Source organism: Xenopus tropicalis, chromosome 1 (assembly GCF_000004195.4).
Source record: "Xenopus tropicalis strain Nigerian chromosome 1, UCB_Xtro_10.0, whole genome shotgun sequence".
Lineage (NCBI taxonomy): Eukaryota > Metazoa > Chordata > Amphibia > Anura > Pipidae > Xenopus > Xenopus tropicalis.
The window spans coordinates 142,446,887-142,472,131 of record NC_030677.2 but is presented as its reverse complement, the minus strand read 5'-3'; the positions used below and the strand labels follow the sequence as shown (position 1 = coordinate 142,472,131).

The 25,245-nt window shown below is 37.3% G+C and overlaps 2 protein-coding genes across 2 annotated transcripts; one reads left to right on the top strand and one right to left on the bottom strand.

The window, feature by feature from the left end:
• Positions 1-1,311: 1,311 nt before the first annotated feature.
• On the top strand, positions 1,312-2,259 carry or6t1 (olfactory receptor family 6 subfamily T member 1). The gene has a single exon (XM_002934325.1). The coding sequence runs from the start codon at positions 1,312-1,314 to the stop codon at positions 2,257-2,259; it is 948 nt and encodes a 315-aa protein (XP_002934371.1).
• A 13,237-nt stretch (positions 2,260-15,496) lies between these two features.
• LOC116412231 (olfactory receptor 6F1-like) lies at positions 15,497-16,438 on the bottom strand. Its single transcript, XM_031905982.1, has one exon. It carries the CDS (start codon positions 16,436-16,438, stop codon positions 15,497-15,499), a length of 942 nt encoding a protein of 313 aa, XP_031761842.1.
• Between the last annotated feature and the right edge of the window lie 8,807 nt (positions 16,439-25,245).

The following is a 25,245-nucleotide window of genomic DNA, read 5'->3' as shown; positions in this document are numbered from 1 at the left end:
GAGAGCTGTAAGTTTCTACTGAACCTTTCATTTTTCATATCTGCTCATTCATTCACACTGCACAATATCTTTTTCTTGAAACAGTGTAGGCTTGAAGGACTTTATAGTAAAGGTATTTATCAGATTAATGTGCACCAACCAAGGCTTTGGGTTTCAAACTGTTTCTAAAATACCAAAATAGCAGCACAGGTTGATTAGTAAGTGGATGGGTATTTCTAATTACTAATAATAATGCTTCAGTGATAGACCATGATCAGAGCCTCTGGCTTTAGGGGAACAAATATTACAGGATGGCAGAACCCTGATATGCCCATTTGGTGAGTCCTAGATGTTGCAGATCTTGACAGGGAAACAAGGGCCATGTTAACTAGCTTGACTGCAGGACTAGAGAGCTAGGCCTGAGTTTAAATAGTTGAGAATGGTGGATATAATAACTGACCTCTTTTAGATAAAGGATTATCAGGTAATAGTACTTTTATCTTGTCCTTTGTTATCCTATTATGCCCACCTTTCTTAACATTAGTCTATTGTTGTTTGCTTGTAATAAAAGTAGTATATGAAACCTGCTATTTGTGATTACAGGGTGGAGGTGTAGATTAATATCTGAAAACTTCAGTAAAATAGATTTTTTTTTCATCAGAATTCCAGCATAAATGTAATCTGGAGTGAATAATAGTGCGCTGCAGGGTTGATTTCTGTATTTTTACACCCTTTACTTCCTTACTCTGCATATTGTATAATATGTTTGTATAGTGTATCCATGTGCCGATAACACAGATGATTTACTAGAGGGCACCAAGAATTTTATTAGATCACTGTAACATCTGTGAGATTCTGTAACGTCTATGCCCAGCCTCTACCTCTTCAAAAATATAGACACACCTAAGTTCTCTTTAACACCAAGGGGCAGATATACTGTATTGTAATGAATAATGTAAAATAATAACAATTTGCAATAAATATTGCAGACTGGCTCCTTTTTCCTGAGCAGTAACTGCCAATACTTCAAAAAAGTAAATCAGCCCCCTTAACCTCTCTGAATTGCATGGATAGTATCTCTAATTTTTACATTTGAATTGACAGTGTGCAGCACTTCTGTGGGTCATGAAGTTGTTTAGGTTGTTGCAATTAGCTCAGATTATGGATTACCAAGTCAATAGTAGAACATGTATTTCACTATACAAAAATTCATGAAATTCAATTTAGTTGCCACCTATACAGGGCTTTAGGGTATCATGATTTACAGTTTAACATTTAAAATATCTAGACTGCTACTAACTTTTTATATATTCCTCTGCAGAGTGTTGCACCATGGTCCATTGTGAAAACAGTACTCCTGTCAAGGAATTTGTATTACTAGGGATACCCCTCTCATATCAGTACCAAATCCCTCTGTTCCTACTGCTTTCTCTGTGCTATTTAATAACCATACTTGGCAATGCAACAATTATTGTGGTCAGCTTGGTCAATGCCCAGCTTCATACACCTATGTATTTCTTTCTCAGCAACCTTGCCCTATTGGATATCAGCTTTACCTCTGCAATCGTCCCTAAAGTACTTTTCAATCTATTGAGTGGGAGCCAGACTATCTCTTTCAATGGCTGCCTTGTGCAATCTTATATCTACTTTCTCCTTGGCACCACAGAATTTCTGCTACTAGCTGTGATGTCTTTTGACAGGTATATTGCTATCTGCCATCCTCTTCGTTATAGAAACATAATGAGCCCAAAGCTTTCATTTCAGCTGATCATTTGCTCTTGGGTTGGTGGCTTTCTGGATACAATTGTTCAAACCATAATGACATTCCGATTGCCATTTTATGGCTCCAATGTTCTCAACCATTACTTTTGTGATGTTGCACCACTGTTGAAGCTTGCATGTGCCAATACACATTTAATTGATATGCTGGACTTTATATTGGCTTCTTCTTTAGTTCTAGGGTCTTTGTTCCTTTCACTGGTTTCTTACGGCTGCATCATTTCTGCTATTGTGAAAATCTCATCTGCTGCTGATCGAAAGAAAACCTTTTCTACTTGTGCTTCTCATCTCACCGTGGTCTTCATAGTCTATGGGAGCTGTATATTTATGTGCATCCGTCCTTACAAGAATTCTAAAGTCGATTCCACCAAAATTGTTTCATTGCTAAACTGCATTTTGACACCACTTTTAAATCCTTTTATCTATAGTTTTAGGAATAATGCTTTCAAGGATGCATTGAGGCGCACTATAAGACAAAGGGGCATATTTACTAAAGTATGAAATTGAAAATTTGGAGTAGTTATGCAAAAATTAAGATTCCCTTTAACATTGGCAATTTACTAAAAGGAAAATACAGTTTTGGAGAATGAACTCCAAACTATGAAGATTCTCATTCATCCAGGTCATTATATGCAGTATGTAGTAGAATTAAGTCTAAAACAACTGGACTTTTCTGAGTTTTCTTAAAAGTGTTTTGCCACTCATTCGAGAAGCCACTTGGATGAGTGGTGAAACGTTTTCGAGAAAACTCAGAATAGTCTACTTGTTTTAGACTTAATTCTACTAGAAACTTGTAGGGGCTGATTTACTAACCCACGAATCCGAAAGGGAAAAATTCCGATTGGAAAACGAACATTTTGCGACTTTTTCGTATTTTTTGTGATTTTTTCGTCGCCGTTACGACTTTTTCGTAAATTGTCGCAACTTTTTCGTAGCTGTTACAACTTGCGCAAATTGTCGTGACTTTTTCGTAGCGGTTACGATTTGCTCGTATCTTGACGCAACTTTTTCGTATTTAGCTCTCCTAAACTGCGGGCAAAACTTTCAGACTTAGCATGATTTTGGAAGCCTCCCATAGGACTCAATGGCACTGTGCAGCTCCAACCTGGCCCAAGGAAAGTCACGATACCGAAGCTTGAATGAATCCGAAATTTCGTACTCGGCGCGATGGCTACGAAAAAGTTGTGACAATTCGCGCAAGTCGTAACGGCTACGAAAAAGTCGCAACAATTTCCGAAAAAATCGCAAAATACCGATCATTATGAAAAAAACGCATTCGGATGCTTTTCGGACGTTTGTGGATTAGTAAATGTGCCCCGTACTGTTGAACATTTACTTTGCATTGGCGTAGATTCACCACATTTATCTTAAAGTTAAGATTTTTACTTTAGTAAATGTCCCCCTAAGTACTGTTTTCAGCAGCCAGAAAGGCTATTGATAAAATGAATTACATGGTATGTAATCAAATTATATATGGATACCACCTCTATTGCTATAATTATTTACCTTATAGTTATTAATTTTCACTATATCTATATTAATTGCATGCTCTATGGGATGAGAGCACATATTTTTAAAGGCTGTGCTCTAATTGCCTTCTAGTATTTTAATATTTTATTAAAAGCATATAAAGTACTTTTGCCCTCTATAACTTGGTACATTGGTACTACTATTCAGTAAAATTATTACTCTGAAATGTTCACCTCAAGGTACAACAGCCCAATGGTACCACCAAACCAGTGGCATAACTACAAAGGAAACAGACCCTGTGATTGTAGGGGTGCATAGGGATTTAGAGGGTCCAGCAAGGCCCTAAATAATAAACAATTTCAATATGTCTTGGTAGAATGGTTCAACTTACCAATGCTTTGAGGGCCCTAAACTGAAATTGCTGTGGGACCCATTAACAACTGGTTCCGCCACTGATCCAGACAGCGAGCAGCTGTGCTGGACTATGGGTCTGGCGATCCTTCCGTAGTCCGAGTACCAATAAATACAATACTCCACCCTGTTAAAGCATTGTACCACCTGCAGCCCTGCATGATTGGTGAAGTTGGCTTTCCATACTGGGACATCTATTGTAGAGTCAGCTGTAAGAAGTACTGCTAGACTAGGGGCTAATATCATTCCCAGTCTCTTTAATAATACTGACATCATGGATTTTCATACTGATAAATTATATACTGATGCAGTGCTGTCCAACTTCTGTGGTACCGAGGGCTGGAATTTTTCGGGCCTCCGTGGTGGAGGGCCGATTATGGAAGCTAGTTTTGACCACTCCCCTTTTTAAAACCACACCCACTTGACACCACACCCATGTTATTGCATGGCCATAGCCATATTAATGGTGGCAGTACAGCAAAAACCTGCCATAATCTGCCTTCCCTACCCTGCCTGTGTGTGCCATACTCTGCCTGCCCTACCCTGCCTGTATGTGCCATACTTTGCCTTCCCTACCCTGCCTGAGTGTGCCATACTCTGACTTCCCTACCCTGCCTGTGTGTGCCATACTCTGTCTGCCCTACCCTGCCTGTGTGTGCCATACTCTGCCTGCCCTACCCTGCCTGTGTGTGCCATACTCTGCCTGCCCTACCCTGCCTGTGTGTGCCATACTCTGCCTTCCCTACCCTGCCTGTCTGTGCCATACTCTGCCTGTCCTATTCTCCCTGTGTGTATGGCGCACACAGGCAGCATAGGGCAGGCAGAGTATGGCACACACAGGCAGCCTACAGTGACACAATGCTGGCACTGCTCCTACAGTCTGCATAATAACTATATATTAAAAAACTTTTTAATTGCTGTACCACCTCAGTATATGTTCTTTTTATAGTGTGTAGGGTTTTATTTCTACTGCTCCTACAGTCTGAGGTGTGGACAGGTGAACAATGTGAGCCTGAGGTGTGAACACTGCAGGGGGTGAACAATACAGGGATTAAAAGGTGTGAACAACACAGGGGATTACATGTTTAAACAATACAGGGGGATTACAGCCTGAATCTGAGGTGTTAACCATGCAGGGAGCCAGTACTGATACCATTTAAAGCTTACACAAAGGTAAGCCATCAAAGCAGCCAGACAGGTGGGGGGCCACACAGGGGGGTCACGGGCCGCTAGTTGGACAGCACTGTACTGATGAACTTAACCCCACAAGGAAGGTGAAGGTGGGCCCCCCCCACAAAAATTAATCAGTGAATAGTCTCTATGAAATCTTTTAATTCAAAGCTTAGTAGTAAGGCTGCTGCATCCCCTTAATCACTTGGAACTCCTTCTCTAACCCAATCCCCAGGAATTTACTGCTGGTGGCTACTAAGCTCAATGGAGCACATTTTAGGTAAAATAAAACAGACGCAATATTTGCCCCAGCCAATCACCAGGCGACTTATGTGATAGGTCATATGGTGAATGCCGCAGTACACAGAAAACATTTGGTTGTAATGGTCACTCATTCCAAGGGTTCTTTAGTCGGAGAAAAATAGATTAGATCAAATCTCAAATCGGAAGCTCTTCTCTATCCACATAGTTATATTTATTTATAGGAGTGGGACATGCCATACCTATAACTCTGCCACTACACGATAGAATATAAATTTGTTAAAAGTGAGTTACCCATATTATACAATATGCAAAATGATACAATATATATGCCATGTATACGTTATATATTATTATACAGTATGCATATTAATTTGGTTTCTGAAATGTATGTTAATTTGATATATGCCTATTTACTTATACATTGGTCTTGCAATACCGCTCCCCCTCAACCCACAGCACTTACCCCTCTTATGCAGAGAGTACAATTGCAAATTAATAAGTGGAAATTCAGCTCTTCAAACTTCCAGGAGCAGCTTTTTGCCGTGAGGGGCACTGCCACCTTAGGCAAGGTTCTCACCTAGGCCCATGGCAGCAGTACCTACCAAACAGCATCTATACCTTTTCCTGGCTACAAAATGTTGTGCATTTTTTTGTGCAATGTGTATTTCACAGCTATTCACAGAAAAAGGAACAGTGCAGTGCATAGCAGAACAAAATGTAACTGTTTAAACATGCACAAAACAACCATATGCAAATAAAATATGCACTGTACAAACTTTATAAATGAATGATCAGAGGAATCACAAGGTTAAAGGAGAACTAAATCCACCTAAACTCCAGCACCCCTCAACTGGCCTCCACTGGACCCCTTCCCTGCTACCTCTTCACACAGTATATTCCATTCAGAAACATTCCTACTAGAGAATCGTAAAATAAATGAAAATGGAGAGGTCCTCAAAATAGTTCACAAATGCTATCTTTGGATCTTCATTCATTCCACTTACATGGAGTTTGCAGGAGTATGCATGGTTAAAGCTACTCCCAGACCAAGCTTCAACTGTGCATGCTCCTGCAGCCTCTGTGTCGGCAAACTGTCTAAAGAGGTTCCAAACAGACAGAAGATGGCACCAGTGAACACTGCTGTGCACCTCTGCATATTTATGACAGGTTTACAAGTATGGAATATAGTGTGAGGGGAGGTAGGCCAGTTGATAGGGGCTGGGGTTGGGGGGGATAGTTCTCCTTTAATGATATATCCATCTTTATTATCTCTTAAAGAGATCAAATGCTCTTTTCCCATTTCACCTTTCTTAACAGAGCAACATCTGGACACTTCTCTGTATTCCTTTTAAAGGCGTATCTGTTTGACTGTACACTTACAAAAACTTACCAGCAGGTGGCGGTGTTGTTACAAAAGTCATTATATAAAAACTTAAATAGCTCTGAAACTGCTAAAATAAATAATGAATGTAATTTCAGAAGTGCTTAGAAAAGCACCTGAGCAATTTTTCATTCAGTTTTTTTAAAGGTTTACTTATCCTTTAAAGCACTACTCAGCAATAGATTTTTTTTTTGGCTGCTGAGGTCTGTGATCCTCACTTGAAAGCTTGAAGGTAGAAGAGGAAGGCAGATAATTCCACAATAAAAAATGAAAACTGACTGAAAAGTTTCAACAGTACATAACTAATTTAATTGCCTTTTATGAGGAGGTGAGCAGGAACCTCGATGCTGGAATGGCAGTTGATGTCATCTACTAGATTTTGCTGAATATTTCACATTGAGTGCACCCTATAAATTAATTGCCTAGATACTCTTCTTTGCTATGTTACTGGCAAGCTGGCTACAAGCTCATAATTCTGTTGTGGAAGGTGTATGGCCTTTAAACCCTTAGGATGTGATGATACACTGGGGGTAGTGAAAGATGGACGGGGTTGTAAATGGCACTTACACTATTGTAAGAGAGAGAGATACAATATATCTTTATGTATTCCCCTGCTGGAAATATTGGCATATGTGTAAAAAATTTAAGGCAAAATCACAATTTACTGACCACTGAGGTAGCCATACACTGTAAGATCCACTCGTTTGGTGAGGTCACCAAGCAAGTGCATTTTCTCCAAATATGCCCACCTACCGGATGGCGCTAGGGTCAAATGATCGAATTAAAGCGGCGGCATAGGTGCCATCAGATCGGGGACTGTGTCAACAAGCCGATGTAGTCCCTGATCTGATGGAGAAATCAAACATGCCCGATTGAGATCTGGCCAATTTCAGGCCAGATGTCGGTCAAGGAGGCCCATTGGTGGTGCCCATACACAGGCAGATAAGCTGCCGAATATTGGTAGCTGAAATTGACCCATGTACTGTATGGCCACAACAGAGGATTCTGTGTCTAAGTGGTTGTAAAACTTGCTAAAATGGCCCATCTACAGATACTTTCTCACACAAATTAAAAATAAAAAAATACAAAAAAAGCAAGATTAAACAGTGGAAAGTTCTACTATGGGAGAACTTCTCAAGTTAAAACGTTCCACACATAAAGGGCTTTCTTTAAAAATGAAAGTAAGGCCAAGGAATAAATGCCATTGTAGCAACATCATGATTTTTTTCTGCTTCTCTCAGTATTTGGTATTTTAACATCAAATCAATTTGTAAACTCAATTAAAAAGAATATTTGGCAAAACTGAAAAATATGCTAATAGAAAATGTTTCTTGTTATATCAACAAGTAAGAGTATAGAATTTTCTGTTAATTCCCCCAAATTACCATTTACCATTGGGACTGTTTGCCTGTGCCTTCAGCAGTCTGAATAGTTATTTGCCATAAAACTCCTCTAGGCAAGGTAACATTGGGTGTACTTGGGTACTGCATTCCATTAAAATCAAGGGGAATGAGTTCATGTGTCCGGGCATTGAAAAATACTTTTATTTGCCTCAAGTTATCTCTACCTCACCATGCATGGGGTAAATGGAAATGTCACAAATTCCTCAAGATTAATGACAAATTATTTGTGACTATAGGTAAAATACAGATGCATGTAATTCTTGTTTGGCCACATCTCTTCCATACATTAATTCAGCCTAGTTCAACACTCGAACATTTTCACAACACAATACTCTCAGGAGCAATTACAAATATTATAATTATTATTATATTATTTTGGGCAGGAAGGGGAATGATGAATATTTCCTATGGGACTTATGCTTCAAAGTTAAAATCACCATCACAATTCACATAAAATGAGTACCAAATAGAGCAAACACTGCAGGATATCAAAGCTATTATGGTATTCTATGTATTATTATTTTTATTACCACATGTTGAAAAGCATGCCTTGTAGCATAATCCTTTGTCTAGTGTAAGACCAAGCTATTTATAATTTGATTTAACTGCAGTGTAATTTAAATAATTGTTTTTTTCCTTTTTTTTGATGAAGAAACCTGTAAGTCATGCCGTTTGTTAATCAGACCATATTTACACTTGTAGGATTCCGGTTATGTCCTCAGATGCAGATATGCATGTTTATTGTGTTCTTGGGAATTTATTTAGTGTCTGTCATTGGAAATGTGGTCATACTGGCTGTGACTTCGCTCAGCAAAAGTCTCCACACCCCTATGTATTTCTTTCTCTCTAACATGGCAGTTTTAGACATTGGCTTTATCTCCTGCACTTTGCCCAAGATGCTTACTATTTTGTCTAGTAATAACAAATCAATTGCTTTTATGGGGTGCATTCTTCAGCTATACTTTTACATGTCTCTTGGGGCCACTGAGTTTTACATGTTAGCCATTATGTCTGTGGATCGGTATGTTGCCATTTCTTACCCATTAAGGTACAGTACCATTATGACCATGAATGTATCATTTCTGTTGATCCTAATTTCTTGGGTATTTGGATTTTTTGCATTTCTTTACCCTGTCTCTTTGCTGCTTGGCTTGTCATTTTGTGGTCCATTTGTTCTTAACCACTTCTTCTGTGAATGCTCAGCTTTAGTAGAGGTCAGTTGCTCTAACACGAAAACATTTGACATGGTTTTCTCCTCCTTCGCTTCAGCTATTGTTTTGCTATCCTTTATCATAACTGCAGTGTCTTATGCTAACATTCTTTATACAATTGTCAGGATTCCTTCTTCCTGTGGAAAGAGAAAAGCATTCTCTACGTGCGCCTCTCACTTTATTGCTGTGAACTTGACCTATGGGACAGTAATTTTTCTTTATGTACGATCAGCAAAAAGTGTTTCTCCTGAGTTTACCAAGATCATTAGTATTCTGAATAGCATCCTGGCCCCTTTAAGTCATCCTTTCATTTACACCCTTCGGAATAAACAGGTTCAAGATGCCCTTAAGGTATCTATAAAAAAAGCTTTAGATTTTTTTTTTACCTAGAGAGCTAGTTAAAAATGTATGATTTCATTTTTTCTTTTAAGCAGTGGATTTTCATGGACTGCTTTGATGTCATAATGGATACATAGCTGGTAGGATGGCACACCAAGTATCATTAATAATAATAATAATGTTGGGTGCTCACCTGAAAGTCCCCAAATGAAATACTTTGCAAAATCCAGAATACACCAATAGAAAAAGGTAAAAAATCCAACAATTGGGTCTTCATCAGGGGCTCATGCAAAAAAAAAAATGCAGGAAATTTACAAATATAAAAGCCAGGTTATAAATACCCTCTGGTAGTTGTAACCAGTTGTAACCACTAGCGTCCTTTGTGCCCATCACTCAGTACCAGTGCACACTTTCCGGAGGTGACATTGATCCCTAGCAAGAAGCACCATTCAGCATTATCTCCTTCTTATAGGTTACCATGGAAACCCATATGAGCGACCACTCCCTCCAGTAAATCAAAGTAAAAGTGAAAAATAGGCGCACAAGGTAACATTGGCACAGGGGAACAGAGAACAAGATTTTTAACAACATCCCTGCTTGATGAAAATTCTATACCAGTCTCTCTTCCCAGCTAATACAAATAACTGACTCCAGCACAACCAAAAGCTAACAAAATGACTGACTTTGCCACAAATCATACATGAAGAAAGATATGATTTCTGGTGATTTAAAAATGAGTGAGCTCTAATAAATCTCCCCCCCCCCCCCAAAGGCTATATTAGACCTAATGTCAAAATCAGACTCCAAACTCCTGCATGAAGAGAGAATAAATAGAGACATATATGTTTGCAGTAAATAATAACAGGCATTAATAACAAAAATATACTAGTAAGAATATGACATTCCACTTTTTAGTTAGATAGATTTTTTAGTTAGTTTCTGACCTGCCACCAAAGTTTGAATTGCGGGGTCCTGCATTCTAACTTAAAATGGCACCCAAAGTCATCCATCTCCCCCAATGCAGAATGGGCAGCAAATCTGTATCTCAGTAATTAATCATGCAGAAGCTGATTGCCAGTTGCTATGTTCCAATTGCCATGTTAAGATGACATATGAAAGCATTTCAAGGCACTAAATGCTTCTAAAATGAATCTGTGTTTTAGATAAGCATATTGTACAAACATATTTTGGGGCTAAACAGGCTGTAAACTACATACCTCTTAAAGAAAATGAATTGAGACACAGAGCCAAAGTTACTGGTTTGCTGCTTCTTGTCAACTAAAAGAAACCGAGCTCTCTGTGTCTCAGCTACCTCCTGGTATGGGTTTATGAGAGACATCTACTGGTAGGAATGGAAATAGAAGTGGAACTAAGAAATACATAACTGTGGTCAGATGCACAATTATTTCCCTTCTTTTGTATTATTTCAAACCAAATATATACACATACATATTTATCCACATAAATGTGACCTCATATTTAATGGAGTCACACCTTATATTGATATATATTCATGATGTGTCATATACGTTGAAGCTTTTATACTCTTCTTCTGATCCTTTCATGGAATTGCCTTATTTCTTTGCAAGTTTTTACTAAAACATACTAAATACTGCACAAAGAACACATTTCTATTATTAATCAGTTTCTTTTTGTGATTCAGTTTGCAACCAGACTCAAATTATTCTGCTAGGCTTTCTATTCACTCCTCATGTGCAGAATTGCATGTGTATCCTGCTTTTGTTTATTTATATTCTTTGTTTATTGGGTAACTTAGTTATTATTTGTGTCACTTATTTAGATCAGAATCTTACATTTTCAGTGTTCTACTTCCTTAGAAATCTGCCAACTTTTGACATTGCATTTATTTCCACTCCTCAGGGGGTTATTTATCAACTTGTTTTTTTGCGATTTAAGTTTTTTTGCATTAAAAATAATGAATTTGAATAATGTTTAAAATATGTACAATTTCAATATTTATTAAAGGAGAATGCAAGTCAAAATTTAAAAAGCATACTGCCCAATAGTCCTCCTATTGTTTAGTAAAAACACCACACTTTTGGCTCACCTAATCAAATATTTACTCACACTTACTTCACATTTTCTAGAACAGGCAGCCATCTCTAAAATGGTATTCTCCCTTCCTTTCCCTCCTTGCTTCATACTGCACATGTGTTTCATTCCCCCCCCCCCTCTGCCAGATCCGCTTCTGATTGGCTGGTGGGCATGTGTAGCTCAGAACAGGAGACAGGATCAAGTTACACACATGCTCAGAGAATAGGAAGGCTGCCGCTGGCGCCTACAGGAAGGGGAGAGAGATTTCAGTGATGTCACTGTAGGCTTCACACTGCTGTAGGCTGCCAGCACCATATCTCAGAGAAGCAAGCAGGGATCTGGGAATTTAGATATGCAGTAAGTACTTAAAAAGAATGCCTTTAGACTTACTTTTAATTTATATTAACCTTTCCTTGTCCTTTAAGCACTAAAAACATAAATGTAAAACTTTAGCATCTAAAAGCTTGTAAAGTCATGTAGAAGTCAATGGGAGCTGTCCTGGGCAACATTTTAACTATTTAGTTAACTTAAGTTTTTCCGATTTTGTTTTTTTTAGCTTTGAAACCCATTATAAATTATGTGAAAATCATGAATTTAAGGTGTTCAAGTTTATGGTTTTATTAAATCACTTTTTTTGTTTCAATTTTTTAATAAAAAAGGTAACTCGCATTTTAAAGGTTAACTGAAATTTATCAAAGTAGGGAAAACATTAAAAATTACACAAATGATAAAGCTAAATAACCCCTCATAGTATATTGGTCAGCGGAAATGGAAATATCTCCAGAAAGGGATACACTCTTCTATAAACTGATCATTGGCATCTGGATTTTTTAATTATTGGTGTGTATTCCAGCTTTAATGGTTATGTTTCTGCTAAAATAGTGCAGCAGATTAAACATTTTTCTTCTTCAATGGTTATGTGGTAGTACAGTCATCCTGTTGTGACAAACAGAAAGCAAAGAATGTGGTTGTTAGTTCTGCTTCATGTCCACATCTATTTCCTATGGTAGAATCTTCTCTTCTCTCTTTGACATCTTATCATCCGGCAACAGAGAACCTTTTCAACCTGCTCCTTGACCAACTGGGGCCAAAACTTTGGCTTTGAGAAAACAGTGGCTGTGTTCTATAGTATATTAATTCTAGAGTATAGTAATACCTGCTGTGAAACCATTTATTTATACCTTGAGGAATGAAACAGTCAAGAAGAGGTTAGAAGCATTTTGTATAAAAAGAATGAACAAGATTATGCACTTGAAGAACTGAATTTGTTTTTCATTTATCATTCAGAGCTTACCTTGTTGTTCTATTATTCAGCACTGTTCTAAACCAATAACAGTCTTACTCACAATGCTACTGACAGACTGCCCAGCTGGTGGATGAATGATATGGGAAGCTGGTTTTATAGACAGGTTGGTGAGCAGCTGGCAGCAGGAGAGGTAGTAGTGGGTAAGTGCACAAAGCTGGGTTGATCGCTCCTATGTATTTTTCTAATCAGGCACACTCTAATGTAAATTTGCACTTTGCAATATAACTTCACAGTAACTGATAAATATGAATTAGCAAACAGGCAATTTACAAAGTGTAACTGTACACTGGGTAATTTTACAGATTAGAGATAAACATGGAAACTTTTTCTATGTTACTGGGCTCTTTTTACAGATAACTGATAACATGATGCTTTTAAAAGTATAATTTGTCATTCCAAATCTATCCTCTAGTCCTTCATGAGCCACTGCCCTACTTGGCACTTTGCATTTGACCAAAATTGTGGCCGCCCCCTTTGTGTATGCAATATAAACAGCTGATATTACTGTATAATAAGCAGTTCAAATAAAGAGTTCTATTGATTCATGTGCTAATAAATCATTCAGTTTATAGAGGGTCAGTGAAGTTTGCCCCAAGTTTAACCCCTTCCCACCTACCAGCCCCTGCTCTGGCTGTCATTGCTTGATATGGAAGTTACTGAAGTTTTGCATAAGTTACCTAAATTGCGTAAGCCCCAATAATGTTGCTGTCAGGCCCAATAACTAGTCAGTAGGGGTTCATAAAAATAGTAAAAATAATTTATGTGCTAATAAGTCAATATTTTAATTGGGGGATCAGTTTAGTTTATATGTTACCTAAGTTTCTTGAAAATAACGTGTTTGCATAAGTTTTGTAAATTACATAAGTATAGGGCCCAGTGATGTTGCTGTGGGGCCGGGGTAGGCAGAAATAGCACCTGCCTGGGGCACAATGATGGTATACGTAGTAACATGGCAACGTAGTAACATCTTGAACTATGGGGGAGATTTATCAAGACACAAACACTAGGAGGATCCGAGCATATTTCCGCCGATTTTTAGTGCTTGCGCAACTTTTTTGTATGCCACTGCAAAAAAATCGGAACGGTTCTGGCGCTGTTTACAATCGTTCGGTACGAAAATTTCGTGACTTTTGGATCGCCAATATGGTATTATCGTGACTAATACGATTTTTTCGTAAGCATTTTCGTGATATTTGCGATCTTCAGAAACTATTGTATCCATTCCGAATTTTTCCCATTCGGGATTCAAACTCGTGTTTTAATGAATCAGCCCCTATGTGTATATATGTCCATAATAACATATCAATAAGGACATTGTTTTGTAAAATCTGGTTTGGATAAATGTTACAAACCTAGTGATTCATTAAAATAATATGTGTGACAATTGTTTTGTTAGGGTATGGCTAATGCCACTGTGTGACATTCAGAAAGAATTTAGGAAAACTGCAGACAAACCATTTAGTGAATACTTCTTTTATAATAGACACAATTTAGGAAATGTAACTATAGGTGATAGGTTTATGCAGGAGAAAGTTCAATTAAAGAATAGAACATATAAACATCAATTGGGGTTCAGGACATATTTACCCTCCTTTATACTAAAGGATCTTAGCACTAAGTTTGTCAAACCTCTTTATTTAAGTTTCCAGAACCGGAAGGCCTGGCATGGTGCTAAGGGATTGGCAAATAGCTAAAGTGGTGCCATTATTCAAAAAGGAATCCCACTCTGACTGATAACTATAGGCCTATTAGTTTGAGAATTTAAGGAACATTATTGGAGTGGTAGCAAATTTAATTACCTTATATGAGGAGGTGAGCTGAAACATAGACATTAGAGTAGCAGTGAATGTGATCTACTTAGCTTTTACTAAAGCATTTAATACAGTACCACACAGAAGGTTGCTCATTAAATTAAGGAATATTGGCATGGAACATAATATTTGTAAAGCACTGACTGAGAGCTAAATTACCAAGATTAGTGGTGAATGGAGCGGTTTCTAGCTGGACCAGTGTTGTTAGTGGATTACCTCAGAGGTCTGCCATAAGTTGTTTTTAGTTTCTTTATTGATGACTTTGAGGTGAGTATAGTAAATAAGTAAATATTGTCTTTATTTTTGCTGATGGTACTATTATGGTGCAAAACTATAAGCCCCATACAGGATGCTACCACTTTGCAAAGGGAATTGAAATAAACTTGATGACTTGAAACCAATCTTCTGTTGAAAAATTCAGTTTAGCATTCATTTAACTTTACCAACTGTTATTTATTGGGATTAACAGTTACATTGCAAGTTAATTCGAGTAAAGATATGTTGTAGGGTCACACAGTGTCTCTACCGCTTTCCATGCCAGCAAAAGTTATATTGCTATTTTATATGATCCACTGAAGTGTCAAATGACTAAAGCCTAAAGAGTAGATGCCAACTGATTTTCATACAGTGCTGTAATATTACAAACAGAAAACAAAGCAATGAGGGCATACTAGCACTATAGACTAGATGGACCTAAAGTTTGGTGCCAACTTTCAATCTTTGAATGAGTATTTTGTACTTTGCAAATCTGCCTTATTCACCTTATTTCACTTTAACTGATAAAACTCACCCCTGTGTAAAATTATAAATACTTGTTTTGCTTTTCCAGTGATGGTACATTTTTAAATTATATAAAGTATTTCATTTTATTAAATAAAGTAATGTATTTATTGTCACAATGTTTTGTGCTGTGGCCACTACTCTTTGATGCAGAGCCGTACATTCTTCCTCCATAACCCCTTTAGAATATTCATTAGAATTTTGTTCCTCAAAGTGTAAATATATGGATTGAGAAATGGAATAAAAATACTATTAAAGATAGACACAACCTTTCCTGTACTGGAAGGCCCAGACTCACCAGACCTGACATAGAGAAAAATGCAGGTGCCATAAATAATGGATACCACCACAAAGTGTGAGGAGCAAGTTGAAAAGAGTTTCCTTCTGCCATGTGGTGATGAAATACCATAGATCGATAAGAGTATGAAGAAGTAGGAGGATACAGTGACAATAAATGAACTAAGAATAGTAGAGGCAGCAAGACCAAAAAGCATATTCCTAGCTACCCGTGTGTCTGAGCAGGACAAATGAAGGAGAGCAGAGGCATCACAGAAAAAGTGGTTAATGACTGCAGGTCTTTTGCAAAATTGAAACTGAGATATCAAAATCATAAATGGAATGCTGTTTAAGAACCCAAACGCCCATGAGCCAACAGTGAGTCTCCGGCAGTTGTCACTGGTCATGATGGCACTGTATCTTAAAGGGTGACAGATGGCAAGGTAGCGATCAAGAGACATTGCAGCCAGCAGGAAGAACTCAGTTCCACCCAGAGACATATACACATAGAATTGTAAAAGACAGCCATACAAAGAGATAACTTGACTTCCACCCATCAGAATACTTAGCAGTTTTGGGACAGTGGAAGAAATAAAGAAGATGTCCAAGAAGGCCAAACTTGTAAGTAGATAATACATTGGTGTTTGGAGCTGGCGGTATGTGCAGGTAGTGGCTATAATGGTTGCGTTACCAAGGAGCGACAGAATGTAAATACATTGAAACACAACATAGATACATGTTTGTATCAGGGGACTGTATGGAAGCCCAAGAAGAATAAATTCAGTCAGGTTATTAGAGAGCATCGTTATAATATAAATATAATATAAATTAGCTATATCAAAAATGTGAAAGTGAAATTTAAAGTAGATATAGAAAGCATATATACAATTTTTTGAGCCAGGAAATGGCAAAGTGTAAGAAGTGGCTGCAAGTTATATATATATGTAGAGACGGAACATTTGAGGTGTAATTTCTTATATGACACCAGTCTCTAGGGTAGTATTGGAAGCTTTATCTCTAGAGAGAGACAGATAAGTGCCAGAATGTTTAAATTACTCCCCATGGAGCTTGATATACAATGCATAATGCAGCAATTCTTTGAAAAAAAAAGAATGAACTACACATTAATTCAATGTAAAACATTTTATTGGTGCATACATTAAGGCAGGGGTGGCCAATACGTTGATCGCGGTCCACCAGGCGATCCCCCATGGATTCCTGGTGGACCGCGATCAAGCTGGGGAATCAGAACTGCTGCGCGAATTTACCCTGTACTTCCGCATTCCCTGGTCATTGGTCAATCATGACGGAAAAAAAAGTCTGGCCACCCCTGCATTAAGGGGTCCAGTTACTAACGTTATTTTTTTTTTTTTTTTAAATTATGGATTTTACTAATTACATGAAAAAATTTAAAACTTGTGATTTATTAAACAAAAAACAAATCATACGATAAAAGGCAAAACTATGCCATCTAAAAGCTGCTGATGTCATGTAGAAGTCCTAAGCAAATTGTAACCATCTTATTATCTAACTACAGAACACTATCTTTTTTTTTTGTTTATCTATTAAAACCCCCCACAAATATGATGAACTTTATTTGTATTTAATATAATAGTAATGTACAGTAAAGGTTTATGACATATTACTATATTACATATACAGTATGTCAAATTATAAAGAAATGTTCAGGATTATCTGATTTTTAAATGCTTTCTATGATTTTACTTTTTAAATTATTTTAATTTTTATTATATAAGGTATTTTATTATTTTCATGTTTTGCGCTGTGGCCATTTGTCTTTGACACAGAGCCATATATTTGTCCTCCATAACCCCTTTAGAATATTCATTATTATTTGGTTCCTCAAAGTATAAATATATGGATTAAGAAATGGAATGAAAATACTATTAAAGATAATCACAGCCTTCTCTGTATTGGAATGTCAAGACTCACCAGGTCTGACATAGAGAAAAATGCAGCTGTCTTAAGTTATGGAAATCACTACAAAATGTGAGGAGCAAGTTGAGAACATTTTTCTTCTGCCCTTTGGTAATGAAATACCATAGATTGAAAAAGTATGAAAAATTAAGAAGATACAGTGACAATGAATAAGCTTTTCAAAACCAAAAAGTACATTCCTGGCTGCCTGTGGGTCTGAGCAGGACAAATCAAGGAGAGCAGAGGCATCATAGAAAAATTGCTTAATGACTGCAGGTCTGCTGCAAAATTGTAATTGAGATAGAAAAACAAGTGGGATGCCATGTAAGAACCCAAATGCCCATTAGCTAACAGGGAGTCTCCAGAGACATCACAGCCAATAGGAAGAAATCAGTCAAGAGAAATATACACATATAATTGTAAATGGCAACAATACAGAGGGATAACTTGACTTTCACCTTCTTTATTTCTTCCACTGTCCCAAAACTGCTTAGTATTCTCTTGGTAGTTTGGGACAGTGGAAGAAATAAAGAAGATGTCCAAGAAGGCCAAACTTGTGGTCTTACAAAAATTGAAGGACTGTTTTTTTATGGTTTTGCCTATATTATTTAGGCCACATGGACATCTAGTAAAATAAACAACAAACATGCTTTTACAGGTGATCTTTTGATGAATGGAAAATTTCCTCAGAGAATGTTGGTGTGCAAAGGAATTACCCTACTGTATGTTACTGTATACTCTACAGTGAAAACAACAAAAACTACTGGGTTTGGTTTGACCTAAAAAAGTACTGACCTTGTAATGTGTAGGGTCATCCATTCATACAAGGCAGTCCCTAAGATAGTCACCCCTTTTATAGGCGAACATAGGGGGTGTTCTACGATATGTACTGAAATGAGAAACTTTGTAAATATAATCAATTGAAAATTCTATACTAGTTCTGAAATATTCAAGTCTCTCTTCCCAACTAATTCAAATAACTGACTCCAGCACAACCAAAAGCTAACAAAATGACTGACTTTGCCACAAATCATACATGAAGAAAGATAGGATTTCTGGTTATTTTAAATAGAGTGAGCTCTTAGAAATTTTCCAGGCAAAAGGACCCCCCCCCCCCAAAGGCTATATTAGACCTAATGTCAAAATCAGACTCCAAACTCCTGCATGAAGAGAGAATAAATAGAGACATATATGTTTGCAGTAAATAATAACAGGCATTAATAACACAAATATAATCATAGTAAGAATATGACATTCCACATTTTAGTTAGAAATGTTATGACTTTCACCCAGTACTATAGTAGCATGAAATCTCTGACCTGCCACCAAAGTTTAAATTGCGGGGCCTGCATTCTAACTCAAAATGACACCCAAAGTCATCCATCTCCCCCAATGCAGAATGGGCAGCAAATCTATATCTCAGTAATTAATCATGCAGAAGCTGATCGTATGTAAAATCCCCTAATTGCACATAAGCATCTATATACCTGAACCAGTATGAAAAATGTTGCATCAGCCATTTTGTAATATTTTCCAGTTGCTATGTTCCGATTACTATGTTAAGATGACATTTTAAAGCATTTCAAGACACTAAATGCCTCTAAAATGTATCTATTCTTTAGATAAGCATATTGTACAAACATATTTTGGGGCTAAACAGGCTGTAAACTACATACCTCTTAAAGAAAATGAATTGAGACACAGAGCCAAAGTTACTGGTTTGCTGCTTCTTGTCAACTAAAAGAAACCCAACTCTCTATGTCTCAACTACCTCCTGGTATGAGAGACATCTACTGGTAGGAGTGGAAATAGTTAACCAAGATATACAGAACTGCCCTGTTTTTTGATGCACATTAATTTCCCTTCTTTTGTATTGTTTCAAACCAAATATATATACATACATATTTAGCCACATAAATGTGACCTCATATTTACTGGAGACTCAAATTATTCTGCTAGGCTTTCTATTCACTCCTCATGTGAAGAATTGCATATTTACCATGCTTTTCTTTATTTATATACTTTGTTTATTGGGTAACTTAGTTATTATTTGTGTCACTTATTTAGATCAGAATCTTAAAATTCCAATGTTCTACTTCCGTAGAAATCTGGCAACTTTTGACATTGGATTTATTTCCACTCCTCAGGGGGTTATTTATCAACTTGTTTTTCTGCGATTTGAGTTTTTTTTGCATTAAAAATAATGAATTTAAATAATGTTTAAAATATGTACTTCAATATTTATTAAGCACTAAAAACATAAAAGTGAATATGTGAATATTATGAATTTGAGGTATTTAAGTTTATGGTTTTTTTAAATCGCTTTTTTTGTTTAGATTTTTTAATAAAAAAGGTAACACATTTTTAAAGGTTAACTGAAGTTTAGCAAAGTAGGGAAAACATTAAAAATTACACAAATGTGATTTTTTTTATGATAAATAACCCCCCTTAGTATATTGGTCAGTGGAAATGGAACTATCTCCAGAAAGGGATAAACTCTTCTATAAACTGATCATTGGCATCTGGATTTTTTAATGTTTGGTGTGTATTCCAGCTTTAATGGTTATGTTTCTGCTAAAATAGTGCAGCAGATTGACCATTATTCTTACTTTTCTTCTGCAATGGTTCTGTGGTAGTACACAGAAATGAATTTGTTTTTCATGTATCATTCAGAGCTTACCATGTTGTACTGTTATTCAGCACTGTTCTAAACCAATAACGGTCTTACTCACAATGCTACTGACAGACTGCCCAGCTGGTGGATGAATGATATGGGAAGCTGGTTTTATAGACAGGTTGGTGAGCAGCTGGCAGCAGGAGAGTTAGTAGTGGGTAAGTGCACAAAGCTGGGTTGATCGCTCCTATGTATTATACTAATCAGGCACACTCTAATGTAAATTTGCACTTTGCAATATAACTTCACAGTAACTGATAAATATGAATTAGCAAACAGGCAATTTACAATGTTTAACTGTAAACTGGGTAATTTTACAGATTAGAGATAAACATGAAAACGTTTTCTATGTTACTGGGCTTTTTTTACAGATAACTGATAACATGACACTTTGAAAAGTATAATTTGTCATTCCAAATCTATCCTCTAGTCCTTCACGAGCCACTGCCCTACTTGGCACCTACTAGCAGCTGATGTTTCTGGATAATAAGCAGTTCATATAAAGAGTTTTATTGATTAATGTGCCCTAAATTTAACACCTTTCCACCTACCTGCCCCTGCTCTTGCTGTCATTGCTTGATATTGAAGTTATGTAAGGTTTTGCATAAGTTACTTAAATTGCTTAAGCGTAGGGTCCCAATGATGTTGCTGTGCAGCCCAATAACTAGTCAGTAGTGGTTCATAAAAATAGTAAAAATAATTAATTTGCTAATAAGTCAATATTTTAATTGGGGGATCAGTTTAGCTTATATGTAAGTTACCTAATTTTCTTGAAAATAACGTGTTTGCATAAGTTTTGTAACTTACCCCTACTCTGCCTACCCCTACTCTGCGTTCCTTACCCCTGCCCTTTGGGGGGGGCGGATGCAGGGGCAAGGTGGCCAGCCGAGTTGCCTAGGGCAACTGCTGTGGGGCCCAATAATCAATCATTCCCCTGCTGCAAAGTTCATGTAGAAAAAAAAAATCAGATTTATTTTCCTGTGACAAAATGGGGTTTAGGTGTCAAAAAACCTGAGCCAAAAAAAGTTATTGGCCCCCTTATTTTCAATATGCAATGTTTGACTGAAGCAATGTTTATAACTGAGCAATATAGTAACATCTTAAACTATGTGTATATATGTGCATAATAACATTATCAATAAGGCCATTGTTTTGTAAAATCTGGTTTGGATAAGTGTTACAAACCTATTGATTGACCTAAATTCATTAAAATAATATGTGTCACAATTGTTTTGTTAGGGTATGGCTAATGCCACTGTGTGAAACAAAATTCTGAGGAATTTAGGAGAACTGCTGACAAACCATTTAGTGAATACTTCTTTTTTAATAGACACAATTTAGTAAATGTAACTTTAGGGCATAGGTTTATGCAGGAGAAAGTTCAATAAAAGAATAGAAGATATAAACATCAATTGTGGTTCAGGGCATATTTACCCCAGGATACTAAAGGAGCTTAGCACTATGTTTGTCAAACTTCTTTATTTAAGTTTCCAGAACTGGAAGGCCTCCCATGGTGCTAAGGGATTGGCAAATAGCTAAAGTGGTGCCGTTATTTAAAAAGGGATCCCATTCTCTGACTGATAACTATAGGCCTATTAGTTTGAGAATTTAAGGAATATTATTGTAGTGGCAAATTTAACTACCTTATATGAGGAGGTCAACAGAAATATACATTAGTGGAGCAGTGAATGTGATCTACTTAGCTTTTCCTAAAGCATTTAATACAGTACCACACAGAAGGTTGCTCATTAAATTACGGAATATTGGCGTGGAACATAATATTTGTAAAGAACTGACTGAGAGCTAAATTACCAAAATTGGTGGTAAATTGAGCAGTTATAGCTGGACCAGTGTTGTTAGTGGAGTACCTCAGAGGTCTGCCATAAGTTGCTTTTAGTTTCTTTATTGATGACCTTGAGGGGAGTATAGTAAGTACTGTCTTTAATTTTTGCTGATGGTACTAAATGGTTCAAAACTATAAGCCCCATACAGGATGCTACCACTTTGCAAAAGAAATTGAATAAACTTGGTGACTTGAAACCAATCTTCTGTTGACAAATTCAGTTTTAAGTAAACCTTCATTTAAATTTAACAACTGTTATTTATTGGGATTAACAGTTACATTGCAAGTTAATTAAATTAAAGATACAGTGGAGGAAATAATTATTTGACCCCTCACTGATTTTGTAAGTTTGTCCAATGACAAAGAAATGAAAAGTCTCAGAACAGTATCATTTCAATGGTAGATTTATTTTAACAGTGGCAGATAGCACATCAAAAAGAAAATCGAAAAAAATAACTTTAAATAAAAGATAGCAACTGATTTGCATTTCATTGAGTGAAATAAGTTTTGAACCCCTACCAACCATTAAGAGTTCTGGCTCCCACAGAGTGGTTAGACACTTCTACTCAATTAGTCAACCTCATTAAGGACACCTGTCTTAACTAGTCACCTGTATAAAAGACACCTGTCCACAGAATCAATCAATCAAGCAGACTCCAAACTCTCCAACATGGGAAAGACCAAAGAGCTGTCCAAGGATGTCAGAGACAAAATTGTAGACCTGCACAAGGCTGGAATGGGCTACAAAACCATTAGCAAGAAGCTGGGAGAGAAGGTGACAACTGTTGGTGCGATTGTTCGAAAATGGAAGGAGCACAAAATGACCATCAATCGACCTCGCTCTGGGGCTCCACGCAAGATCTCACCTCGTGGGGTGTCAATGATTCTGAGAAAGGTGAAAAAGCATCCTAGAACTACACGGGAGGAGTTAGTTAATGACCTCAAATTAGCAGGGACCACAGTCACCAAGAAAACCATTGGAAACACATTACACCGCAATGGATTAAAATCCTGCAGGGCTCGCAAGGTCCCCCTGCTCAAGAAGGCACATGTGCAGGCCCGTCTGAAGTTTGCCAATGAACACCTGAATGATTCTGTGAGTGACTGGGAGAAGGTGCTGTGGTCTGATGAGACCAAAATAGAGCTCTTTGGCATTAACTCAACTCGCTGTGTTTGGAGGAAGAAAAATGCTGCCTATGACCCCCAAAACACCGTCCCCACTGTCAAGCATGGGGGTGGAAACATTTTGCTTTGGGGGTGTTTTTCTGCTAAGGGCACAGGACAACTTATTCGCATTAACGGGAAAATGGACGGAGCCATGTATCGTGAAATCCTGAATGACAACCTCCTTCCCTCTGCCAGGAAACTGAAAATGGGTCGTGGATGGGTGTTCCAGCACGACAATGACCCAAAACATACAGCAAAGGCAACAAAGGAGTGGCTCAAGAAGAAGCACATTAAGGTCATGGAGTGGCCTAGTCAGTCTCCGGACCTTAATCCAATAGAAAACCTATGGAGGGAGCTCAAGCTCAGAGTTGCACAGAGACAGCCTCGAAACCTTAGGGATTTAGAGATGATCTGCAAAGAGGAGTGGACCAACATTCCTCCTAAAATGTGCGCAAACTTGGTCATCAATTACAAGAAACGTTTGACCTCTGTGCTTGCAAACAAGGGTTTTTCCACTAAGTATTAAGTCTTTTTTTGTTAGAGGGTTCAAAAACTTATTTCACTCAATGAAATGCAAATCAGTTGCTATCTTTTATTTAAAGTTATTTTTTCGATTTTCCTTTTGATGTGCTATCTGCCGCTGTTAAAATAAACCTACCATTGAAATGATACTGTTCTGAGACTTTTCATTTCTTTGTCATTGGACAAACTTACAAAATCAGTGAGGGGTCAAATAATTATTTCCTCCACTGTATGTTGTAGGGTCACACAGTGTCTCTACCGCTTTCCATGCCAGCAAAAGTTGTGTATATTGCTATTTTATATGATCTACTGGAGTGTCAAATGACAGCCTAAAGAGTATAAATGGCAACTGACTTTCATACAGTTCTGTAATATTACAAACAGAAAACAAAGCAATGAGGACATAATAGCACTATAGACCAGATGGACCTAAAGTTTTAACTGATAAAACTCACCCCTGTTTGAAATTATAAATACATGTTTTGATTTTCCAGTGATGGTACACTTTTAAATTGTATGTATAATTATATTTCATTTTATTAAATAAAGTAATGTATTTATTGTAACAATGTTTTGTGCTGTGGCCACTACTCTTTGACACAGAGCTGTACATTTGTCCTCCATAACCCCTTTAGAATATTTATTAGAATTTCATTCCGCAAAGTATAAATATATGGATTAAGAAATGGAATAAAAATACTATTGAAGATAGACACAATCTTTACTGTACTGGAAGGCCCAGACTCACCAGACCTGACATAGAGAAAAATGCAGGTGCCATAAATAATGGATACCACCACAAAGTGTGAGGAGCAAGTTGAAAAGAGTTTTCTTCTGCCACGTGGTGATGAAATACCATAGATCGATAAGAGTATGAAAAAGTAGGAGGATACAGTGACAATAAATGAACTAAGAATAGTAGGGGTAGCAAAACCAAAAAGCATATTCCTAGCTACCCGTGTGTCTGAGCAGGACAAATGAAGGAGAGCAGAGGCATCACAGAAAAAGTGGTTAATGACTGCAGGTCTTCTGCAAAATTGAAACTGAGATATCAAAATCATAAATGGAATGCTGTCTAAGAACCCAAACGCCCATGAGCCAACAGTGAGCCTCCGGCAGTTGTCACTGGTCATGATGGCACCGTATCTTAAAGGGTGACAGATGGCAAAGTAGCGATCAAGAGACATTGCAGCCAGCAGGAAGAACTCAGTTCCACCCAGAGAAATATACACATAGAATTGTAAAAGACAGCCATACAAAGAGATAACTTGACTTCCACCCATCAGGATACTTAGCAGTTTTGGGACAGTGGAAGAAATAAAGAAGATGTCCAAGAAGGCCAAACTTGTGAGAAGATAATACATTGGTGTTTGGAGCTGGCGGTATGTGCAGGTAGTGGCTATAATGATTGTGTTACCAAGGAGAGACAGAATGTAAACACATTGAAAAACAACATAGATACATGT